This window comes from Acipenser ruthenus, chromosome 25 (assembly GCF_902713425.1).
Source record: "Acipenser ruthenus chromosome 25, fAciRut3.2 maternal haplotype, whole genome shotgun sequence".
Lineage (NCBI taxonomy): Eukaryota > Metazoa > Chordata > Actinopteri > Acipenseriformes > Acipenseridae > Acipenser > Acipenser ruthenus.
The window spans coordinates 25,575,664-25,595,218 of record NC_081213.1 but is presented as its reverse complement, the minus strand read 5'-3'; the positions used below and the strand labels follow the sequence as shown (position 1 = coordinate 25,595,218).

General features: G+C 36.8%; 1 protein-coding gene across 1 annotated transcript in view; it reads left to right on the top strand.

The window, feature by feature from the left end:
- Window positions 1-1,792: 1,792 nt before the first annotated feature.
- Window positions 1,793-19,555, top strand: part of LOC131701513 (nuclear pore membrane glycoprotein 210-like) — a 29,513-nt gene continuing 11,750 nt past the window's right edge. The window contains exons 1-27 of the mRNA XM_058999852.1: window positions 1,793-2,570; window positions 4,813-4,949; window positions 5,051-5,182; window positions 6,130-6,226; window positions 6,418-6,568; window positions 7,662-7,794; window positions 8,222-8,380; window positions 8,665-8,733; window positions 9,468-9,574; window positions 9,973-10,113; window positions 10,622-10,759; window positions 11,331-11,486; window positions 13,205-13,403; window positions 13,865-14,010; window positions 14,147-14,365; window positions 14,740-14,913; window positions 15,107-15,299; window positions 15,389-15,495; window positions 15,690-15,794; window positions 15,908-16,009; window positions 16,436-16,564; window positions 16,956-17,083; window positions 17,571-17,706; window positions 17,951-18,013; window positions 18,600-18,779; window positions 19,004-19,084; window positions 19,286-19,417. Coding sequence (XP_058855835.1) covers window positions 2,404-2,570; window positions 4,813-4,949; window positions 5,051-5,182; window positions 6,130-6,226; window positions 6,418-6,568; window positions 7,662-7,794; window positions 8,222-8,380; window positions 8,665-8,733; window positions 9,468-9,574; window positions 9,973-10,113; window positions 10,622-10,759; window positions 11,331-11,486; window positions 13,205-13,403; window positions 13,865-14,010; window positions 14,147-14,365; window positions 14,740-14,913; window positions 15,107-15,299; window positions 15,389-15,495; window positions 15,690-15,794; window positions 15,908-16,009; window positions 16,436-16,564; window positions 16,956-17,083; window positions 17,571-17,706; window positions 17,951-18,013; window positions 18,600-18,779; window positions 19,004-19,084; window positions 19,286-19,417 — 3,681 coding nt within the window. The 5' untranslated portion in view covers window positions 1,793-2,403. The remainder of the gene's footprint in view (window positions 2,571-4,812; window positions 4,950-5,050; window positions 5,183-6,129; window positions 6,227-6,417; window positions 6,569-7,661; window positions 7,795-8,221; window positions 8,381-8,664; window positions 8,734-9,467; window positions 9,575-9,972; window positions 10,114-10,621; window positions 10,760-11,330; window positions 11,487-13,204; window positions 13,404-13,864; window positions 14,011-14,146; window positions 14,366-14,739; window positions 14,914-15,106; window positions 15,300-15,388; window positions 15,496-15,689; window positions 15,795-15,907; window positions 16,010-16,435; window positions 16,565-16,955; window positions 17,084-17,570; window positions 17,707-17,950; window positions 18,014-18,599; window positions 18,780-19,003; window positions 19,085-19,285; window positions 19,418-19,555) is intronic.

Here is a 19,555-nt window from a genome sequence, read left to right as displayed (position 1 = left end):
TCACGTCACTCACTGTTTGTGCAGTCTACAAAAGCGAAAGCGTTCAGTACAACCGATGTCCTTAAGTGAATGTTTGTGAAAAAGGGTGTTCGCTAGGTGAAATGTTTCACTTTAAACAATTGAACGTGGAAGCAATAGGAATGTTGCTCTTATATATATATATATGTATATACACACACACACACACACACACACATGCATACATATGTGCATATATGGAGAAACAACTGCAATGGATTACAAAAATCACGCCAAATGAAACTGAATTAGTATATATCAAATCCCTATATAAATCGAAATTGGCAATATTATAATTATTAATGAGACTGTAATCCATTCACCATCAGGAATTTCCATGTACAGTCCATATACAGTGGGTAGTTATGTGACTATCAGGATATATTATACCAGAGGTTGAGAAAAAAAAAAAAACTCAACATTATTTTTGTTCATAAAAATAAAACAACAAATGATCAACTTATTTTTAAATGCTTTGGGAATCTGCCCCAGAGATGAACTCCCTCCATTTCCAGAGTCACTTACTATGGTAAACAATAAACCAGGTTGTTGTTTTTATCATTACTGCAATACCACTGACAATACAATGCTTAATGTACTATTATTATTCATGCATATTGTATATTGATAATGATAATCATGTATTATACCATGCTTGTAATGAGCCCAAAGAGTATGGGCAATCAAACTCGATCCATAAATAAACACATTTGGTTTGCTCTGGGGCTTGGCTCATAATTTCTTATTGCATTACAGTATTTGTTAATCCCCTGCTGCAAACAGAATGTTTCTAGTTCGATGTCTTCAATCTCGAATCAAGAAACATAAAGACATATACAAGCCACCCAGGACCTTTGCACAGAGAGAAATTTGAACATGTAACACAGGAAATGCTGCAGCACATTCAGGAACACCCACCCCTTCAAATGTGCATTGCAATTGCCCGGGCAGGTTAGGCTCCACTACTGTACATGAGATACATCTACTGACAAGCCTCTTCCTTGGCATTTCCTTTACAAACTTTTTTTTAGTCCCACTATAGTGCTTTAAAGCTAACATTCTATTCTACTCATTCAAATATATTCAAGCACAAGGTGTGGGGAAAGGGGTGAAGAGGCTGTCATTACCTGTGTGATTGTATTAGCATTGTGCTATACTGCTATATAAAGAGTAGCAATTAAAGACTGTCAAAGCAGCCACAATGAAGACATTAGCATACTTCTCAAAGCACTGCTAAAGTTGAACTGGTTGAAATGACAAACTTAAAAAATGTATAGACCTGCCTATTAAAAGTATGCATGGTTTCTAATAATGCATCGTTAATTGTTATATTTCCAATTATCGGAATAGCACCGCTTAGTTTCCAGGCATCACTAATAGATACTGTCACAAGAAGACTGTTCCACTAGGACCACCCTCTTGTATTTGTTAGATTCAGTGTTCAGTTTTTTTTTTTTGTATTTTTTTTTTTTTTTTCCGCAATGCAATTGCACAGCGCAGTTAAAGCTTTGATAAACAGGGGCCATATAGGTTTTTGTTACCCAGGCTTGGAATCATGTCAAATCTGATGCCCCAAGGGGATGGGTGTTTGAACGACTTGAATACCCAACCACCTCGTTTTAGGTTTTATCCTGCACTTATATTGGTATGCAAAGTTAAATTTTATCAGTTTTGAAATTTTTAAATGCACCTCTGGTCTGGAGTTGGGGATGGTTGCTGTGTCTGTTGCATGCAATTACAGTATAACAGAACATGTCACATTGTTCACTGCACCTTTAAGCCCCGGCTGCTGTGACCCTTTCCTCCTCCCTCTTTGCGTGAAAGTTACACTGTTCCCCTTCTGTCGGTGCTTATGACGTTCCTCGAATGGCTGTGAATGGCGGGGATTTCTGATGAGTTTTGTGTTTAAATTTAACAATGCAATCATTTCAACAATATTTTATTTTATTGTGTAGCTTTAGGTTTATTTTTCCGGGAGCATAAATATATATACATATTTTTATTTTTGTATCTATCTGCATATTTTGTGGGCTCTTTTGAAACGGATATCAGAGTCATGCTGCTGCAGCTCTCCATGCTGGTTGTGTATTGAAACTTTGTACAATTACTGTATCTATATTTGACCGGCAGATTATAGAAAAACAGGAACGCGCTGTTGAAAGATTAATTTGTATCTTGATAGCAACGTTTCAGCGGTTGTTTTTATCAATACAGTACTATCCTTGTATTATTTCCCGAACACTGAAACCGTTTTTTTTTTTTGCCCTGGTAGTACAGGGGCCTCAGGCTAGACAGCCGGAGGGAGTGGATAGTTTGATTCAAATATTTTCGATGTTATCTTGTAACGTAAGCTAAATTATATTGGCGCGTCACTGGACAAAGAAAATGTCGAGCCCTTATCGGAATGCCTTGATTTTAGTTTTGGTTTTATTTCGTTCTCTAATTGACTGTTCTGGTGCTTCTAAGTTAAATATACCCAAAGTTTTACTGCCTTTGGCGAGGAGCACCAAGATAAATTTCACATTGGAAGCAACCGAAGGATGTTACAGATGGTAAGCTGAATATCATCTTATTATTATTATTATTATTATTATTATTATTATTATTATTATTATTTTAAATATAGCTTGTTAAATCTTCTTTGTGTTGTTGACAGCACCCCGGAAACACGTGAGTTACAGAATATGTTCAAAGGCTGCTCACTCAAGTCTTATCTTTAGTTATATTAGGACACTGGATTAGTTAAGGGGTTGTATGTTATGCAGTAACTGCTTTTCATGTTACGTAATTGTTAGGATTGTTTTTGTGCACATATTTGAGCGTATTTTAAATACAAATTGCATACTGTTTGCAGTGCTTCTGTTTTGGTAGTCGGGCTAACAGTTTGTACTGATACAGTATTGTATTACAAAACACAAGAAGCTACTGAATCCAAGTCATAAAAAATGTATGTTTTCATCACCATCAGAGTCCCTACTAGGTATTTCTTCAGTGCATGTGGGCGTAATCTGTTAATCCTATGCAATATTAATATGCATAGTTAGTGTTTTTGTTTGTTTGTTTTTTTTAACCATGTTGACTAATGCACCAATTTAGAATAAGGACACTGATCAAAATGTCACATAACAAGAAGGCCCTTATATGAAAACTAGACTAGATTCTAGAATGAGTAGGCTGAAACATTTTATAGAGAGCTTTTATAAGATGTTTGCATTGAATTTGTAAACTCATTGAATACTATTTAAAAAATGGAGAAAGCACTTGCCTGGTAATTCTATTCAGCCTTCCTTGGACAAGATGACAAAGTACATTTATAAAGTTAATTTTGTAATAATTCATCTGCACATCCCATAAATTATACTTTTGTAATACTCATAAACCAAATTCATTTATGTGTTGAACATTCTAGAATGGACCAGAGCCCTTCTAGAATGGACTGGATTCTCAGGTTGTGCTAAAACAAATACAGAAAGTGTCGTGTCCAAAGGGTCTGTGGTAGTCATTTTATTGCATGGGAATGAAAAAAAAGCTTCCTGGTAGTTCCAGACCTGCTGAGATTTCTTGAAACCTAAATGGATGTTGTCACAAAGTAGCTGAGGCAATTCCCCTGAAGAGGCCAGCACAGCTGACCCTGCAGCTGCCCTGAGTGGTTGCCATAGCTTACAGCACTGATCCCTGTAGACAAAGGCCACCATGTGTTAAGTACAATTGACAGATCAGATGGCTCATCTGAAGTTGTCCTCTTTGTCACAAGATAAGAGATGAAAAGACTTGTGTACAAAATTACTGTAAAGAAATAATGCTGTTATTGACACACGTCGCTGGTTTCACAGACCCTGATTGTCACTAATCTTGGGCTGTTATCTTAAAGTAGGTAATGTACACAAGATTGTGCTGATCAAGGTCTGTGGACACACACAATACTTGTTCATGTTTTTAGATTTATTTAGAGGACAAGTTGGTATACAGAGCATTGTGTGCAGGAAGTGGTTCTTAAGAAAAACGTAGGAGGAAGTGGTTCTTGAAGAAACTCCAGGTATTCACAGTGCAGTTCACTTTTATATCAGTCACTGTGCCAGGCTCCAATGCCTTCATGCAAACCTATTAATGATTAATTCAGTTTTGTCCATCTGTGAACAAGAAGAACCAAATGCATACATTTTTATGTTTTACTGTTAATGTTCCTTATATCCTTGGTAGATAACTAAACAGCCTTTTTCCAGTTTAAACAAATGTTTCTGTTTGTTTTAATTTATCTGAGCTGACTTGACTTGCAGATCATTTGACTATTTCTTTTACATTGAATATATTTGTTTTATTTTTTAAACCCCATGGCAGGGAATGGCCCATATACGTCATTTTTCCTGAAGGGGTTTGGTATAAAAAGAACCGTTTGTACTAATAGGCATGATATTTAGAAGAAAATCCTTTCCTAATTTGATTTAGCAAACTGCTATTGTAATCACATTCTTGTTTAATTCTTTGCTACTTGGTCTGCTAGCCTCAGGTAATTAAATTGCCACCCTAGTCCGAGTTAACCGGTGAATATTTTAAATGGAACAAGTTTAAATTCTGCCGGGATTCAGTGAACACATGCAATATTGTAAGCCAGTGTGATGTAAAATTATGTCTGTCTTACAAGCCATTAGATTTCACAGAATTGTCTTCCATTTTCCTGTATAAAAGACACACACCCACATTAAGGAAACCGCGTATTTGATTGTTTTAAATATATATATTTTTTACTGGTTACCCTGTGAAGATATTTCAATGCTCCACTTTTATTTTTCTCAGGTCCTCTACTAGACCAGAGGTTGCCAGCATAGAAGCCATTGATCAGGATGCTCGTCACTGTTCACAGAGAGCTGTTCTGCAAGCACGTTCCACCCAGCCAACCCGGCTCACCAGTATTATATTGGCCGAAGACGTATGTAAGTATTTATCTTCTTTGCCACACTAATATAGTTAGAAAGGCAGGGTTGCCAGTACATTGTGTGTTATTATAATTGAATACGTTATTTATTTATTGAAGTGACTGGCCAGGTACTGCGCTGTGATGCGATCGTGGATATTATTAGTGCGATTCAGATTGTTTCCACTACGCGCGAGCTTTACCTGGAGGACTCACCACTGGAGCTGGCCATTCACGCTTTAGATTCTGAAGGCAAGTGTCGTTTTTATAACTCGAAAGGACCAGAAGCATTTTATATGAAATGTACTTTAATTGGATTGAAAATTAAAATAGAAAATGACATTGGACATGTTAAAGCAGACAAACCCTTGTATCATAAATCTAAATGAATTGGTAACTGAGCATCCTGGGTATTTTGTGATTCTTTTTTTTAATAACTTATAGAAGTAAACAGTAATTCATAGATAGATTTTACATGAGGGTTTGTTTACTTCTAGCTAGTTCTAATAATTTGGACATTTGTATAAATTCCAGTAGCACTGAGTACAGTATTTGGATTATGTCTTTGTGGTGGTTAGTTTTGCGGTCTCACTTGTGATGAGTTTACTTTGGCATCTCATCAAACCAGTGAGTTTGTAAAATATGTTTAAATGTACGCAGGGATGCCAAGTTACATTAGCAAGAAGGCCTGAGCTACGATTTAAAACAGTTCTACATTTTGGCAGGGAAAGATCAGTATTATGTGGTGACTAATGCTAGTCTAACAGGCAGTGCTGTGTGGTACACTGTCGTTACGGATTCTGTCCCCTGTCGGTGAGATGTTGTTAAAAGCTCTAAAACCTCAAATGCAGTCGAGCCTGGCTCTCTTGCACTGTGGTTAAGACGCTCACTGGCGGTGTGCAAGGTTGCCAATTTACACCCAGTCTCTACTGTGTTACACACTCGTGTTCTAGTGAGAGAGTTTATTTCTCCAGTCAACTCAAATTAGAGTTGAATATGGTCCTCTTTTTGAAAATCATTGTGCTCTTCTGAATTTTGAAGTGAGGAAGTGTTTTCTGTTAAAAGTAGGAATGCTGCGTAGTGGAGGTACCAAACATGTAATGGGATGGGGCGTGTTCAGGGTTAACTGGGAAGAATATTAAAGGTAAAACACTGTCTTAAGGTTAATTTTGCTTTTTATTTATTGTTTTGCTTTCCAGGAAATACATTTAGTACATTGGCAGGGTTAGTGTTTGACTGGACCATAGTAAAAGATGCAGAGACTACTAGCTTCTCAGACTCCTACAATGCACTGCGGTAAGTGTAGCTGTATTATCTGCTTGCAACAACAATCCACTACTTCCTCCCTAAGGTAACCACAAGATACACTAGTACGTTAGCACGCTTGACTTCTACATTTTTTATGTTTGATTTGCTTGATCACCCCCCCCCCCCCCCCCAATAAACATTATAACAAATTATTATATATTTCTTTTTTTCTCCCTTAGAGTACTCAAGTTTTCAGAATCTACATACACTCCTCCAGCCTATATTTCAGAAATGGAGAAGGTTGGCAAACAAGGAGATACAATGTTGGTGTCCGGAATGAAAACTGGAAATTCCAAACTGAAAGCTAAAATACAGGAGTCCTTATACAAGGTACTATATGTAACAAAAATGTTGTTTTTGTACCTGCAGCTATCCTACTAAGTCCTTACAGTACAGGTTAATATTTATTTTTCCTTCAAATCTGAAAAGCAGTTCATAGAAGAGAGAACAAGACTATATCGCATTCTTCTCAAGCTGTCCTAGATTTTAAAGGTAGTCCAGAAAAAAAGCACATGATTTGTGTTTTAAATGTCATGCAGTTTATATTTCACTTCTGAAAGGCTTTTGACTCAAAAGCCCCATGAAGCTCCATGAATTAATCTGTGAACTGGGGTTTATTTAGTTAGTCAGTGAGCATGTGCAATCCAGCTTTCGTTAAACTAGTTCTATAGCCAGAGTAGGTAAATAGTCTTAGTCAAATTGTTCAGAAATCCCATCTCCTGGCAGCATCAGCTCCAGAAGCCTTGATGCTAAAAATAGCACCAGTTGCATCAAGTGCATAACAGCTGAGTTCCCTCGCCTTGTGACTGTGCAAGTAGGAGGGACTGTATGAAGCTTTCTTTCTGATTAAGATGTCTCATTGCTTCATTCTTGGTGGATTGTGACATCAAGCTTTAAATTCATGCCTTGCAAAGGCAATCAACAGGATTCTTGCTAGCTCCAGACTGTCATTGAGCTCCTGTAGTGAACAGCAAGAGTGGCATTGTCTGTGTTTCTTAATGTGGATGTTTTCTACCTTTTCAACCCAAACCAGGCAACTACTACTTGTAATACCTGTGTATTTTGTATTGTTTCTTTATATTCTCTAGGCACTCTTGGCAGTCCTTATGTCTATAATACCCAAAACATCCTGTGACGGCCTTCTCCTCATTTGAAACTTGGTATCCGTCAACATAGAGGCAGACAGACACCTTGTTTAAGGCTGAGATAGTGCAGTAACCATTACCCATTTCATTTTGCTCTTCAGTAGAATGTATTTACCCATTCCAAATAGCCACGTGGTGTATTTTTGAATTGCAAAGCTATTTTTGGTACCTGATTTTAAAAGCGTTTTTCTTGTTGAAAATGATGGAGCACTGTAATCCCCCCCCATTTCTGTTACATTACGTACACATTGCCTTGAATGTATGTTTCATTTGTGCAGAATGTGCCAGCAGCAGAAGTGAGGCTCCTAATCTTAGAAAACATACTGCTTAACCCTGCGTGTGACGTTTACCTGCTGGTAGGAACTTCCATTCAGTACAAGGTTCAGAAGATGAGGCAAGGAAAGATTACAGGTTGGCTTCATTTCACTTTAAAATTTATGTTGTAGACATTATCTCCGAGGCTAAAAATAAATAAAATCCTTCATTCTTCATTGCTCTCCAGCTACGTAGTTTTGTTGTAAAGTTTTACAGGGTGAATCCACTACTTTGAACAGAATGGTTCACCGTGGACCCTTTTAAATCTAGATGTAAAAAGAGAGCCACATATGAGGAGAAAACTACTTTAGTTTATGAAAATGATGTAGGGTTAACTGATCTGCTGTGTTGAGTCGAGTTGTTTGGTCTACACTTTAGAGGTCTACAGTTTTTTAAGTGAGACTTAAAACAAGTTGTGTTATGTGATGTAGTTTGCCTATGTTCATCCATTTGTCCATTCTCCTTCAAATATTAGTCATGTTAAATGTAATTGCATGCTTGCATCTTTTGCTTTCTATTCCAGAGCTAGCAATGCCTTGTGATCAGTACGAACTGCAGCTTCAGAACAGTGTTTTTGGCCCAGATGGAGATCCCCACCGCCACTTGGCAAAACTGGACAGAGCAACATCCACTGTCACTGCCCTTCAACAAGGACAGGCAAACATTGTCCTTAACTACAAAAGTATCCTTTTAGACTAAGAAAAATAAAGGGAAGTTCTGCTGGTTTAATCTGCTTCTTACACATCAGCACACCATTGCGTTGCTTGAGATTAGATTTCTGCAAGGCCTAGACTTTAGATTACTACAGGACGGTGACACTTTCAATCTTTGTTGTATAATAGAGCAGATTCACTTTGGCCCAATGCATTGACCTACCGCAGGACTTTTATTATTTTTATAGACTTGTGTTATGTGCAGGTTTTTTGCTTATTCATCATTTGAATTGGTCCTTCATAGAATTACTAGGTATTCGTATGCAGGGAGCTTCCAGGTTGCCAAACAGTACACTGTATGTGGTGGAACCAGGATATTTAGGTAAGTAATGTTTTGTACTCTTGTATTACTTAATGTAAGCATATTGAAATAACCCTTTTTGAGGTTTGGGTGCTCAACCTCAAAACAGTTGGGCTGAGTAAAGGGGGTGGTCCATCAAACCCTAGTAAACGTGTGTACAAAATAGGAAGAAAATGATTATTGTTTATATAATTTATTTAGACATTTACACAAACTATAGGGGTTCCCACAGTTTTATTTAATTGTTTTGCGTAGGGCTTGTGCTTGGTTCCATTCCGCACAGAGTGATTTTTATTTGTCTAAGAAATTCTTCATTAACTCAAACAACATTGAAATTCCTCCATTTACACTGAAATGACAGTGAAACGTTATCACTTTAGTTTTGGTCTGCCACTCAAGTGCTTTGATGTGATCTCAGTGCAAGTGTTGTGTTGGTTCATGTCAAATTATTTCAGCACTAATGACAGCTAAACCCTATTCATTTAGATTGCTATGAGCGCACACCAATATTTTCACATCAATTTCTGTAACTGATACAGACTGCAGTCTTCAAGTGCAGTGCAGTTTTATTCAAATTTCAGAAAGTGTTTGACAGTACAGTCCTTTTAGAATAGTGAAAGCAGATACAATTACTGGGATGACGATACTTATTAATATTTTTTTTCTTCAAATGGATGGGTTGTGTTTTAAGAGGCAGATGTATGTTGCTTTAACAAATGTGCTGTCTTTATATATGAAACTTGTATTTCTGCTAGGGTTTCGAATTCAGCCAGGCGACAGATGGGTCCTGGAAACAGGGAGAGAGTATGAAATTCACATTGATGTATTTGATAAATCCAGCCATAAGGTTTACTTGTCTGATGTAAGTAATGGATTCACGTAACGTTGCAGTTTTTATTTTGGAGGTTTCGTGCCTTATAAACTTGAGTCTTTATCTTTCTTTTCGTGGTTGTGAATAAACACATTACTAAACTTAAACACAAAATGTGATGTCGTCTTTAAAAAGAAAACATTCATGTTTTAAAAAAAAGTGTCATAGGTACTTATTTGAAGACAAGATTAAAGAACACATAATTTACAGTAACTCAAAGTATTCTGGTGGTTGTATGTATTTTCCTATGTGTGCCTTACCAATGAATCTATTTTTGTATATGTATATACCGGTATAGCTAAATAAAAATAGTCTTGAGTCCAAGTTATTAATCGTCCTATTAATAGGTTTGACAGTACAAATTTGTGGTTTCATTATATTGGTTGCAGAATATCAGGATTGATGCCGACATTCCGAAAGAGTATTTTAAGGTTCTGGAGTCCTCTGTGAATGGATCGTACCACCGTGTGAAGACCTTGAAAAGGGGACAGGTGTTAATAGATGGCGCCCTCACTTCTGTGGTCGACCAGGTGGGTCCTATACGGGTTAATTATACTGGCACATCCTTAGAATCTGTTTAATACTGTGTGCTGTGGTAATATATGAGTGGAGCATGTTCAAGAAGACAATAAAACATTATTACTCTTGTAAGAGATAAGTCCTCATTTTGTAGATGACAAAATCAATTAAGACACCAGTAATGCTGTTGTAAGTTTGTATGTACAGTAATGCAGGAATGTGTGCTTGTTTTATACACAGTAAAGCTCAGTTTTCTTTTGTTACCTTTTATTGACAGTTAAAATCAATATGTTTTCTGAAATTTTCAAAAATGGAGTTCTGTGATCTTATTTCAGCACACCAATCACCTTGGGAGTATTTTATTGGCCATTGCATTCATATTCTGTGGAATGAGGAAAACTAATCATTTCTCTTCACCCAACAGATGTTGAATACTGAATAACCAGTTTTCATATTTAAACAATATTGTGCCTTTTATTCTTTTTTTTTTGTTAAAATATTGATTCATTCAATTCACAGGATGGAGGAGTCCATGTTCTACCAGTCCCAGTTCGTAACCAACAGGATGTTGACATTTTTAATCCCATAGTTCTCACACCAAGGATTTTGACGTTCCCTTGGCAACCGAACACGGGCGCTTACGAGTACACAATAAAAGTAAGTGGTTAAAATGAAATGGTAATTTTAATACAATTAACTAGCCAGAAGCCCCAGAGAGTCCAAAGAATCTGAGGCCATCCAGGTGGTAGGAGTGATACACATAATGATAAACTTGCAATCAAGCAGTATTTTAGACAAGTAGACACATCATATTGTTTAAGTGTTTGAACTCTTTTGAACCGGCACCATTACGCTGCACAGCCCATAATGAAAAACATGAATATTCAAGGAAGAGTTGATTTCCAGGAATGCAGAGTGCATTAAGCAATTCTGTGTCTTGCATATTTACCAACCGAATGAAATGAGGGTTAGTATAGATTCCATTTTGATTAAAGGTTTTTGCTTGGCCGTTGACTAAAATGAGTTCTCTTGTAGGGTGGGTGTGTGTCTGAAAGATAAATGTGATTTTGATTTATATGATTTGAAATAAAATCCTGGGATTTAGATGTGTATTTTCTTTCAAACAAAAAAAACTGTAAGAAACATTCACACATCAGTCTAACTCAAATATGCTGTAAAATATCCATGGTTAGTTAGTTATTAATGTCGTCTGTACCATGTTTTGTAGGCAGAAGGTGGAAGTGGAAATTTTACTTGGTCCTCCTCCAACCATGCAGTTGCAACTGTGACAGTGACAGGAGCCATGACAACTGGCAGTGATATAGGCATCAGTGTTATACAGGCGCGCGATGTTCAGAACCCACTGCATTACGGAGAGATGAAGGTGAGTCTGTCCAATGGGGTGTCTTCCTGGCCTTCCTTCAGGTTGAGAAGATTGTCTTACGGCACAAAGTAACTTTACAGGAAGTATACCACAGGACAATTTAATACAGTAGTTTCAGTGTCTTCAAAAAAATAAATACAAATGTGTACAGATATAATGTTTATATGAGCTTAGTTTAATAATCTTGAGTGGCGTTACCTTGCTGATACTATTAGAACACTACTATTAGTAGTTATTTGTCCTGAATACAGGTCTACAGTGTTGAAAGAGTTAAGAGGTTTTGTATGAGGCTGTTTTATTTGCACATGTGAAAAATAAAATAATAATAATTCAGTGTAATAAGAAATACACATTTGTTTTCCTTCTGCCATTTAATGGATAACAGTACATTGTAATGATGGATTAGCTTGCTATGTGAGATAATGAAAAAAACAAATCCCTAATTTTAAATGTGTGATTCTGTATAGCTTATTGTAATATGCTTGGCTTCTAGATCCAATAGTGACCTAAAAAATATAAATCCTGGAAAGCCTTGGCAATCATTTTAATTACTAATTTTATATATATATATATATATATATATATATATATATATATATATATATATATATATATATGTATATATATGTATATGTGTATATATATGTATATGTGTGTATATATATATATATATATATATATATATATATATATATGTGTGTGTGTGTGTGTAATGGGTTTTTGCTGAAGGCAACAAACTTTTGCTTTTTTTTTTTAAATACAGTATGTTCATTCTGTTTGTCTAAATGCAGCAAATACATAAAATAAAACCTTTTTTTCCACACGGATGATAACCCTGACACTGCACCATATGGACATATCAATCTTAGTTTGGGATCTGAAAAGGCTGTAATCCATCTGTTCTACTGGAGGCAGTAGTTTACTGAACCTGTTCAATACAAAACAGCCTCATGCTGTACATTTTATTTTTAAATAAGAACTTTAAATGTAATATTTTTGTATATACAGATATGTAATACAAATATTATAATTGTGCTTTTGCAGAGCCCTTCTTTGTTCTAGCTGTTCTGTTTTATTGAAGCAGAACGCATGTTGAGTTGTAACGTCATCCCCAGGAAGACTATTTCAAATCTATGGGTTTGATTTAGTGTAATACTGTTCATAGTAATAAAATATACCATTAATATATACAATTTCATAGCTGTTTCTCTGAAAAAAGTGTTCTTGTGTACACCACTAAACGCAAACTGTCGCTTAGTAAAATATGTTGTCGTCAAAAAGCGGACGTTAGTGTTGATAGCTTCTTTACTGAAATGAGTCTTCTCAAGTTGCAAAATCCTGTACTCCAATATTCCATCTACAGGTGTAATCATTTCCAGCTTTCCAGACTTCATTTTGCGTGTTGTAATGTTTCTAACAAGATCAAATTTAATGAGGAAATTCAGGTTATTATATCATTTCATGATGGTCTGATATGCGTGAAAGTTTGATATACTGAAATACTGAGTGCCAAAGTAACCCTGCTTTTTCGCTGTCAATATAACGCCATTAGGTTTTATGGCACTTGAAGCTTAGGCATATAATGCCTTTTCATCCTCTGGACTAAGAAGTCTGATAACTACTGGTACATATATGATGCTGTTTCACTGATGCTGTTCAATTTGTGCTTTTCTGAAGAGCTCCAGCATTTATGTAGTGTTTGTTGGCATGTTTCCCAGGTTTATGTGATCGAGCCCATTGGGATGGAGTTTGTTCCCTGTCAGGTTGAGGCTCGGGCTGGACAAATGCTTGACCTTCCTCTGAGGATTTTCGGCCTGCTAAATGCGGAGACCAGTGAAAGGGTAACTCTGAGTGACTGCTCCCATTTTGATTTGGTTGTGGAATTGGAGAACCAAGGTGTCTTCAGCCCATTGGAAGGTAATTGAATAGAATGAACTGGATGAGTAGTATTTAACATTACTTGTGCAATAGTCATTACTTATCAGTTAGCTCCTTGGTATTTTTAACACTACAGCATTGTGGTAATTGAGTTTGTGTTTGGATTATTATAATTAATGTGCATTGCAGAAGACATGGGCACAGGGAATGGTGCTAAGAGGAACCATGCCCAGAGTTCATTACATTACGTTCCTTTATTCATATTAAATAGCAAATCCTTATGACAAAAAATGCTTTTTTCCCCCTTGTCCTTTTTAGTAGTTGATATCACATTTCTAGACTGTAGTGTAGTCCTGGAGGGTTCATTCCACTTTGGAACAAAGAACAGGACTGGAAGTCCGACTTTGCCCACCCAGTGCAGATAGGTATCCCTGATGGGGTATTCAACTGTTTATCTTTTTGGTTTTTATTTGCAATTGCAACATGTATTTCCATGACAGGGAGACTCCAGCCAGGCCAAGACTATTGCAGTGGAGTAAGAGTACATGCCGTAGCTCCTGGATACACAACGCTCCATGTTAGCTACACACACGGCCAAGTTCACCTGAGTGCCAAAATCACCATTGCCGCCTATCAACCTCTTAAAGTAAGTTTTAGAAGAATTTTGTTGTCATTTAAGTCTGTCCTGCTAATACCACTCTTTCAGTCAGAAATGCCTACCTTTTGAAACATTTTTGTGTCTTTCCTTTGCAAGCCAATGTTTGATTTATTACATTTTTCAGGCCATTGATCCTGTTGCTGTTGCTCTGGTGACCCTTGGCTCCTCTAAAGATATGCTATTCGAAGGAGGACCAAAACCATGGGTCCTGGAGCCATCCAAATTCTTCAGGAACCTCACAGCAGAAGATGCTGATAGTGTCCATCTGGCTCTTTTTGGACCTGCATCAAGAAACTACTTACAGCATTGGGTTCGGGCAACCTGCAGATCTCTGGGACAACAGGTGAGGGTAGAAAAAACGGCTATGCAGTGAATCCTGATGCAGCTTTCTTTTGTAGTAAAGATTACCCATCAAAGATGGTCACATTGGAGTTGATGTAACCTGCCGTCTTCTCTTCCAATCAGTATTGTATATTCATTGCTGTATGCAGCATATAAAAGCAATGTTGCTGACTTAGACAAGCAAGTTCATGTGCCGAGTATTTGTGTGGTCCCCAAACCAAACCTCTGCCTGAATCAGTATTTACTGCTGCAGGGTGATTTTATGATTGTTTTGAATGCTTTCTGGTTTTCACTCAAATGTAGGAAGACACTATTCCAATACTTGTTTGTTTTCCAGGTTTGAACTTTTTTAAACTGTGCTTCTCTTTTTCACAGGTTTTGGCTTTAACAGTTGGAAACCAGCCCAGTTTAACAAACCCCTTTCCTGCAGTGGAGCCAGCAGTTGTCCAGTTTGAGTGTGCACCTGCTTCCCGGCTCACCCTGGTTCCTGTCTACACCAATCCACAGCTTGATCTCTCCTGCCCTTTGCTGCAGCAAAACAAACAAGTGGTGAGGGTGATTAAAATGGAGTAATTGATTTACCCTGAACTGCTTAAATTATCTGTGATGTTGTATTGTATCTGTGGTTTAGTTTACCCCAAAAAAGACCTTCCCTTCTCTTATTTGAATGCCAATTTCTTTAAACATGTATATACAGTTATAACGCAGCAGTATTTTATACATGCTGTCGTCTTGTTTGCAGGTACCAGTTTCAAACTACCGCAATCCTGTATTGGACTTGGCTGCTTATGATCAACAAGGCCGCAAGTTTGACAACTTCAGTTCGCTCAGTATTTTCTGGGAATCGACGAAGGTCTCTTTAGCCAGTATAGAACCCACTATGCCAATGGTCCTGTCCCTAAAGGAGGATGGAAACGGACAGAAGAAGCTTCATGGTATGATATCTTCTGGTTAAGAACACAGCTTCTACATTTAAGAATCATAGGGACACGAGATCTAAAGTTTATATCTGGCTTTGTTCTAGGTCAGCAAACGGTGCTGGTTCATCGTGAATCAGGGATGAGTGCTGTCACTGTGACTGCTGCAGGATACCAAGTGTCACACCTCAATGCAGCCAAAGTGCATAATGTGGTAGGGAAGCTTTTTGCATCTGTGTACTGTACCAATTTGAAATGTGATTGAGAAAGTGTGTACATGGGTCTTGCTTCAGTGTTTGTTCCTCCATGGCATCCTTATATTGTTTGTGTCAAACTGAACACCCATGGTAGAGTTTAGAAAAATAAAGAAACAAGAATAAATCCATCCACTTTTAATGTGCATTTCAGTATGACCGTCCGACACCTGTGTCTGCTACTGTTGAACTGTTACTGGTTGAAGATGTGAAAGTGAGCCCTGAAGTCAACACAATATATAACCATCCTGGAGTTAGGGTAAGGGACCCAATGTTGCTTTTTAATTTTATTTAATTGTTTTTTTTTGCTTTGTTTTTGGCATTATTTTCTTTAGTTCACATACCAAGTACAGAAATATATTTGTTTTACAGGCAGAACTTGCTCTAAGAGAGGGATCTGGGTATTTTTTTGTCAACACCAGCATTGGTGGTATAGTGAATGTAGTTTATCAAGAAGCAAAGGGCATTGTAGAGGTAAGTTAAATATTTTCTTTTCTATTTCTAAGGTAAACATTTACGCCAAGGAACTGTGTGTTACAAGAAGATGTCTCATACATTGTATACTGTTTTGCATCTTTGAGAGTTAACATTTGTTGGGATGAATTAACACGTTGTGTGTAATTGGATTGGAATACTCTCTAACAGCTGCAATTGCTGTGTCTCCCCAGACACTCAATTATGGGATTCATACCTGGATCCAACAACCAGGAAATATGATGCTGTTTTTCATGTTTACTATAAAATTACTTTGGAATATATCTTAACCAACCAATTTGATACAGGCATACCAAGTGCTACAGTGTAAGATTTACTAACACATACTACCTTTTAGTTATTCCTTACAATTTGAAACGAGGTGTGTGTAAATATGTTCTGACACATTTTTGTCTTTGTTTTAAGGTGCTTCCAGTACAGCCAGGGTTTTTAACCGTGATGGCCCATGATTTGTGCCTGACATTTCCAGCTCCTGCCAAAGCTGCAGTACACATTTCTGATATTCTTGAAATTTACATAAGAGTGGTTGACAAGGTTAGTCTTTTTTTTTCCATTAGTCTCCGGGTTACAACAATGAGCCTTAGAAAGATGAAAGATTTTTATTAACAAAAAATGTGTGGGGTAAAAGACTGTGTTGCTTAGCCAGAAACAGTTACTGTGCGAGTTACTGGGCCTTAAGCTTTGCATCAGTATAATGGCCTCAAACCTCATTCTGTCTTATGGAAGTGCTTGCAACATGTTCTTTGTCTTTGGGAGAGGGGGGGGGCAGCATACTGTAATGTCCATTAACCATTTATAAGGCTTCAGCTATAAATGTTATTTTAATGAACTTTCATTGCTTCACAGTTACATTTGATGTACTGTTCATTTATTTATTTTTTAAATACAGCATACAACATTGTTGAATTGTATTGTCCTATTACAGGTAGAGATTGGAAAATCGGTAAAAGCCCACGTCCGAGTACTGGATGATAACAAGAAGCCCTTCCTGGCTAAATATTTCTCTTTCATGGACTTAAAGCTTAAAGCAGCATCTCAGATCATTTCTTTGGTGTAAGTAGTTCTTAAAAAATGTATACAATTTAAAAATATTTTGTTCTAACAAGTAGCCAGACCATTAGAATTTTTGTTAAGATTCTTGGAAGAGAAATATCTTTTGCTTTTGCACAAATGGAAATAAGACTCATTTCACCCGTTCCAGGTATTACAGTGATCTTGATTAGTCCCAGTGGATAGGTAACAAGCTCAGATGTGCCTTACTCAGCTCCCAGTAAAACCAGGAACAGATTCAACCACTATGCAATGGGAGTCTTTTTTTCCATCCCTGCTTTAGGCTGATTTTAATTTAATAAAACATGTTCTTGTGACTGATTTTACTTCCATAACTATCCAATGTCTATCAATCTTTTTTCTACTAAATATTCAATGTATTTGATATGTTACTGATCATATATCAATATAGTCATGATAGATCTATAAAGTAGGCATTGATGTCTAATCTGGTGTAAAAATCTTTTTTTTTTTTTTTTTTTCGTTGTAGACCCATTGGTGAAACTTTGGAAAATGACACCGCAGTCTTCCTAGTCCAAGGTGTGGCCATAGGACAGACCAGTCTGTCTGCAATTGTGCTGGATAAAACTGGCAAAAGGATCAGTTCCACACCACAGCAAATTGAAGTAAGTGTTTGCTTCTGATGAAGTAATTGTAAATGCTGTAACATAGTACGAATATACACTGAAAAAGCCATAGACTTCACCTTTTCAAGTTTTGAATTTAAATATAATGCTATTACTCAACTTGGGTCTTATCAAAGAATCTAGAAAAACAATTTGATTTGTTGAGTATATTGGACCACACAAAAAATGCACTAAATGTGTATTAATGAATCATGAACTCTGGAATTTTGTTTTTGTGTTCCAGGTATTTCCACCTTTTAGATTAATTCCAAGGAAGGTCACTTTAATTGTCGGTGCTATGATGCAGGTAAGCTGGTCTTGAGTTTTGTTTTTTGTTTCTTATCAATGCAGCGTTATCATGATGATCTGTTGCGAAATGCCTGGGTGAATTTCACAACAAATTTTCATCAAACAATTTTATAAATACTCTGACTACACTTCCTCGACCCAAGTTTCACTTCAAAGGTTTTCAAATCAATTTTTTCACTTCCTTCTGATGTATAACACTTCTCTTTCGTTGGTATTAAGAAATTGTATATATTTCATGGTTGTACAGTAAAGGGTTGAACTGCAGTTGTATTAACCCCAGTAAACTGCAAATCCTAAATGAGCAAAAAATGTTAAAAGCAAAACATTTTATTTTAGTAACACATTTGTAGTTAAAAAAATAATAATAATAATTATTGTGTCCTGAGAAAATAATGATGTATATGACCATTTGGGCAGTTTTGCAGACTAATCTGATATTATATATAATGGGAGTTAAAATGGTGGTATGTGTGGTTTTTTATTTTTTTGTATTTACATTTAATAACCTAATAAGGTGTGTGTGTTTTTTGTTTGTTTGTTTGTTTGTTTGTTTTTTTAATCACATCTTTGAATTGTCCCTGCAGATAACATCTGAAGGAGGTCCCCAGCCTCAGTCTAACATCATTTTTTCCATTGGTGATCAGAAGATTGCCTCTGTAAATGGTGTTGGACATGTCCGAGGGGTTGCTGTTGGGAACGTGACTGTAACTGGAGTAGTGCAAGCTGTTGATGCAGAAACTGGAAAGCTTCTTGTAATTTCACAGGTAATAAACAGAAAACAAAGAAAGAAATGACTATTAATTCAGTGTCTTTAAACTATATCCTGGTTAATGGCACAGCTGCAATTGAAAAGCGATACGAAGTTTCAGTCGTCTTGGTTTTTTTGTTTTTCTTTCACATGCTGCTTGAACACACTGCGCAGTATATCCTGATAGGGCCTGGCATGTCTGTATCTGATGAGGATGATTTTTGTAATTGATGCTTTTAGGATAAAGTGGATGTTGAAATAGTGCAGCTGAAAGCCATCCGAATCCGTGCACCCATCACAAGAATGAAGACTGGTACTCAGGTACAGTAATCTCATTCAAGTAATCTCTACTTTCTTTAGAAGGCACTGGGTGAAACTTTACTTGTCTAAACCTTTTTTTATTTATTTTATTCCATCTTGCACAAACCAGAATGATTTTGTGTGTTTTATGATGCTAATTTCTTTTCTGTTTGGTGTGATATTTTGAGAGAATGAATCCCTTAAACATTCTTTTTGTTTTAGATGCCGGTTTATGTGATGGGGATAACCAGCAGCCAGACTCCATTTTCATTTGGCAGTGCTCAGCCTGGGCTGACGTTCCACTGGTCTGTCACCAAGAGGGACATCTTGAATATCCAGACTCGCCATTCTGAAGTATGCACCCACTAAACTGTGTGCATGCTAAACTTCTGTTTGTCTCTCCTGTCTGGAGTACACGTAAAGATTACAAAACTCTGATTTTAAGTCGGGGAAATTTAGAAATTCCTCTGCCACAGTCTTGGTAGAAAAACA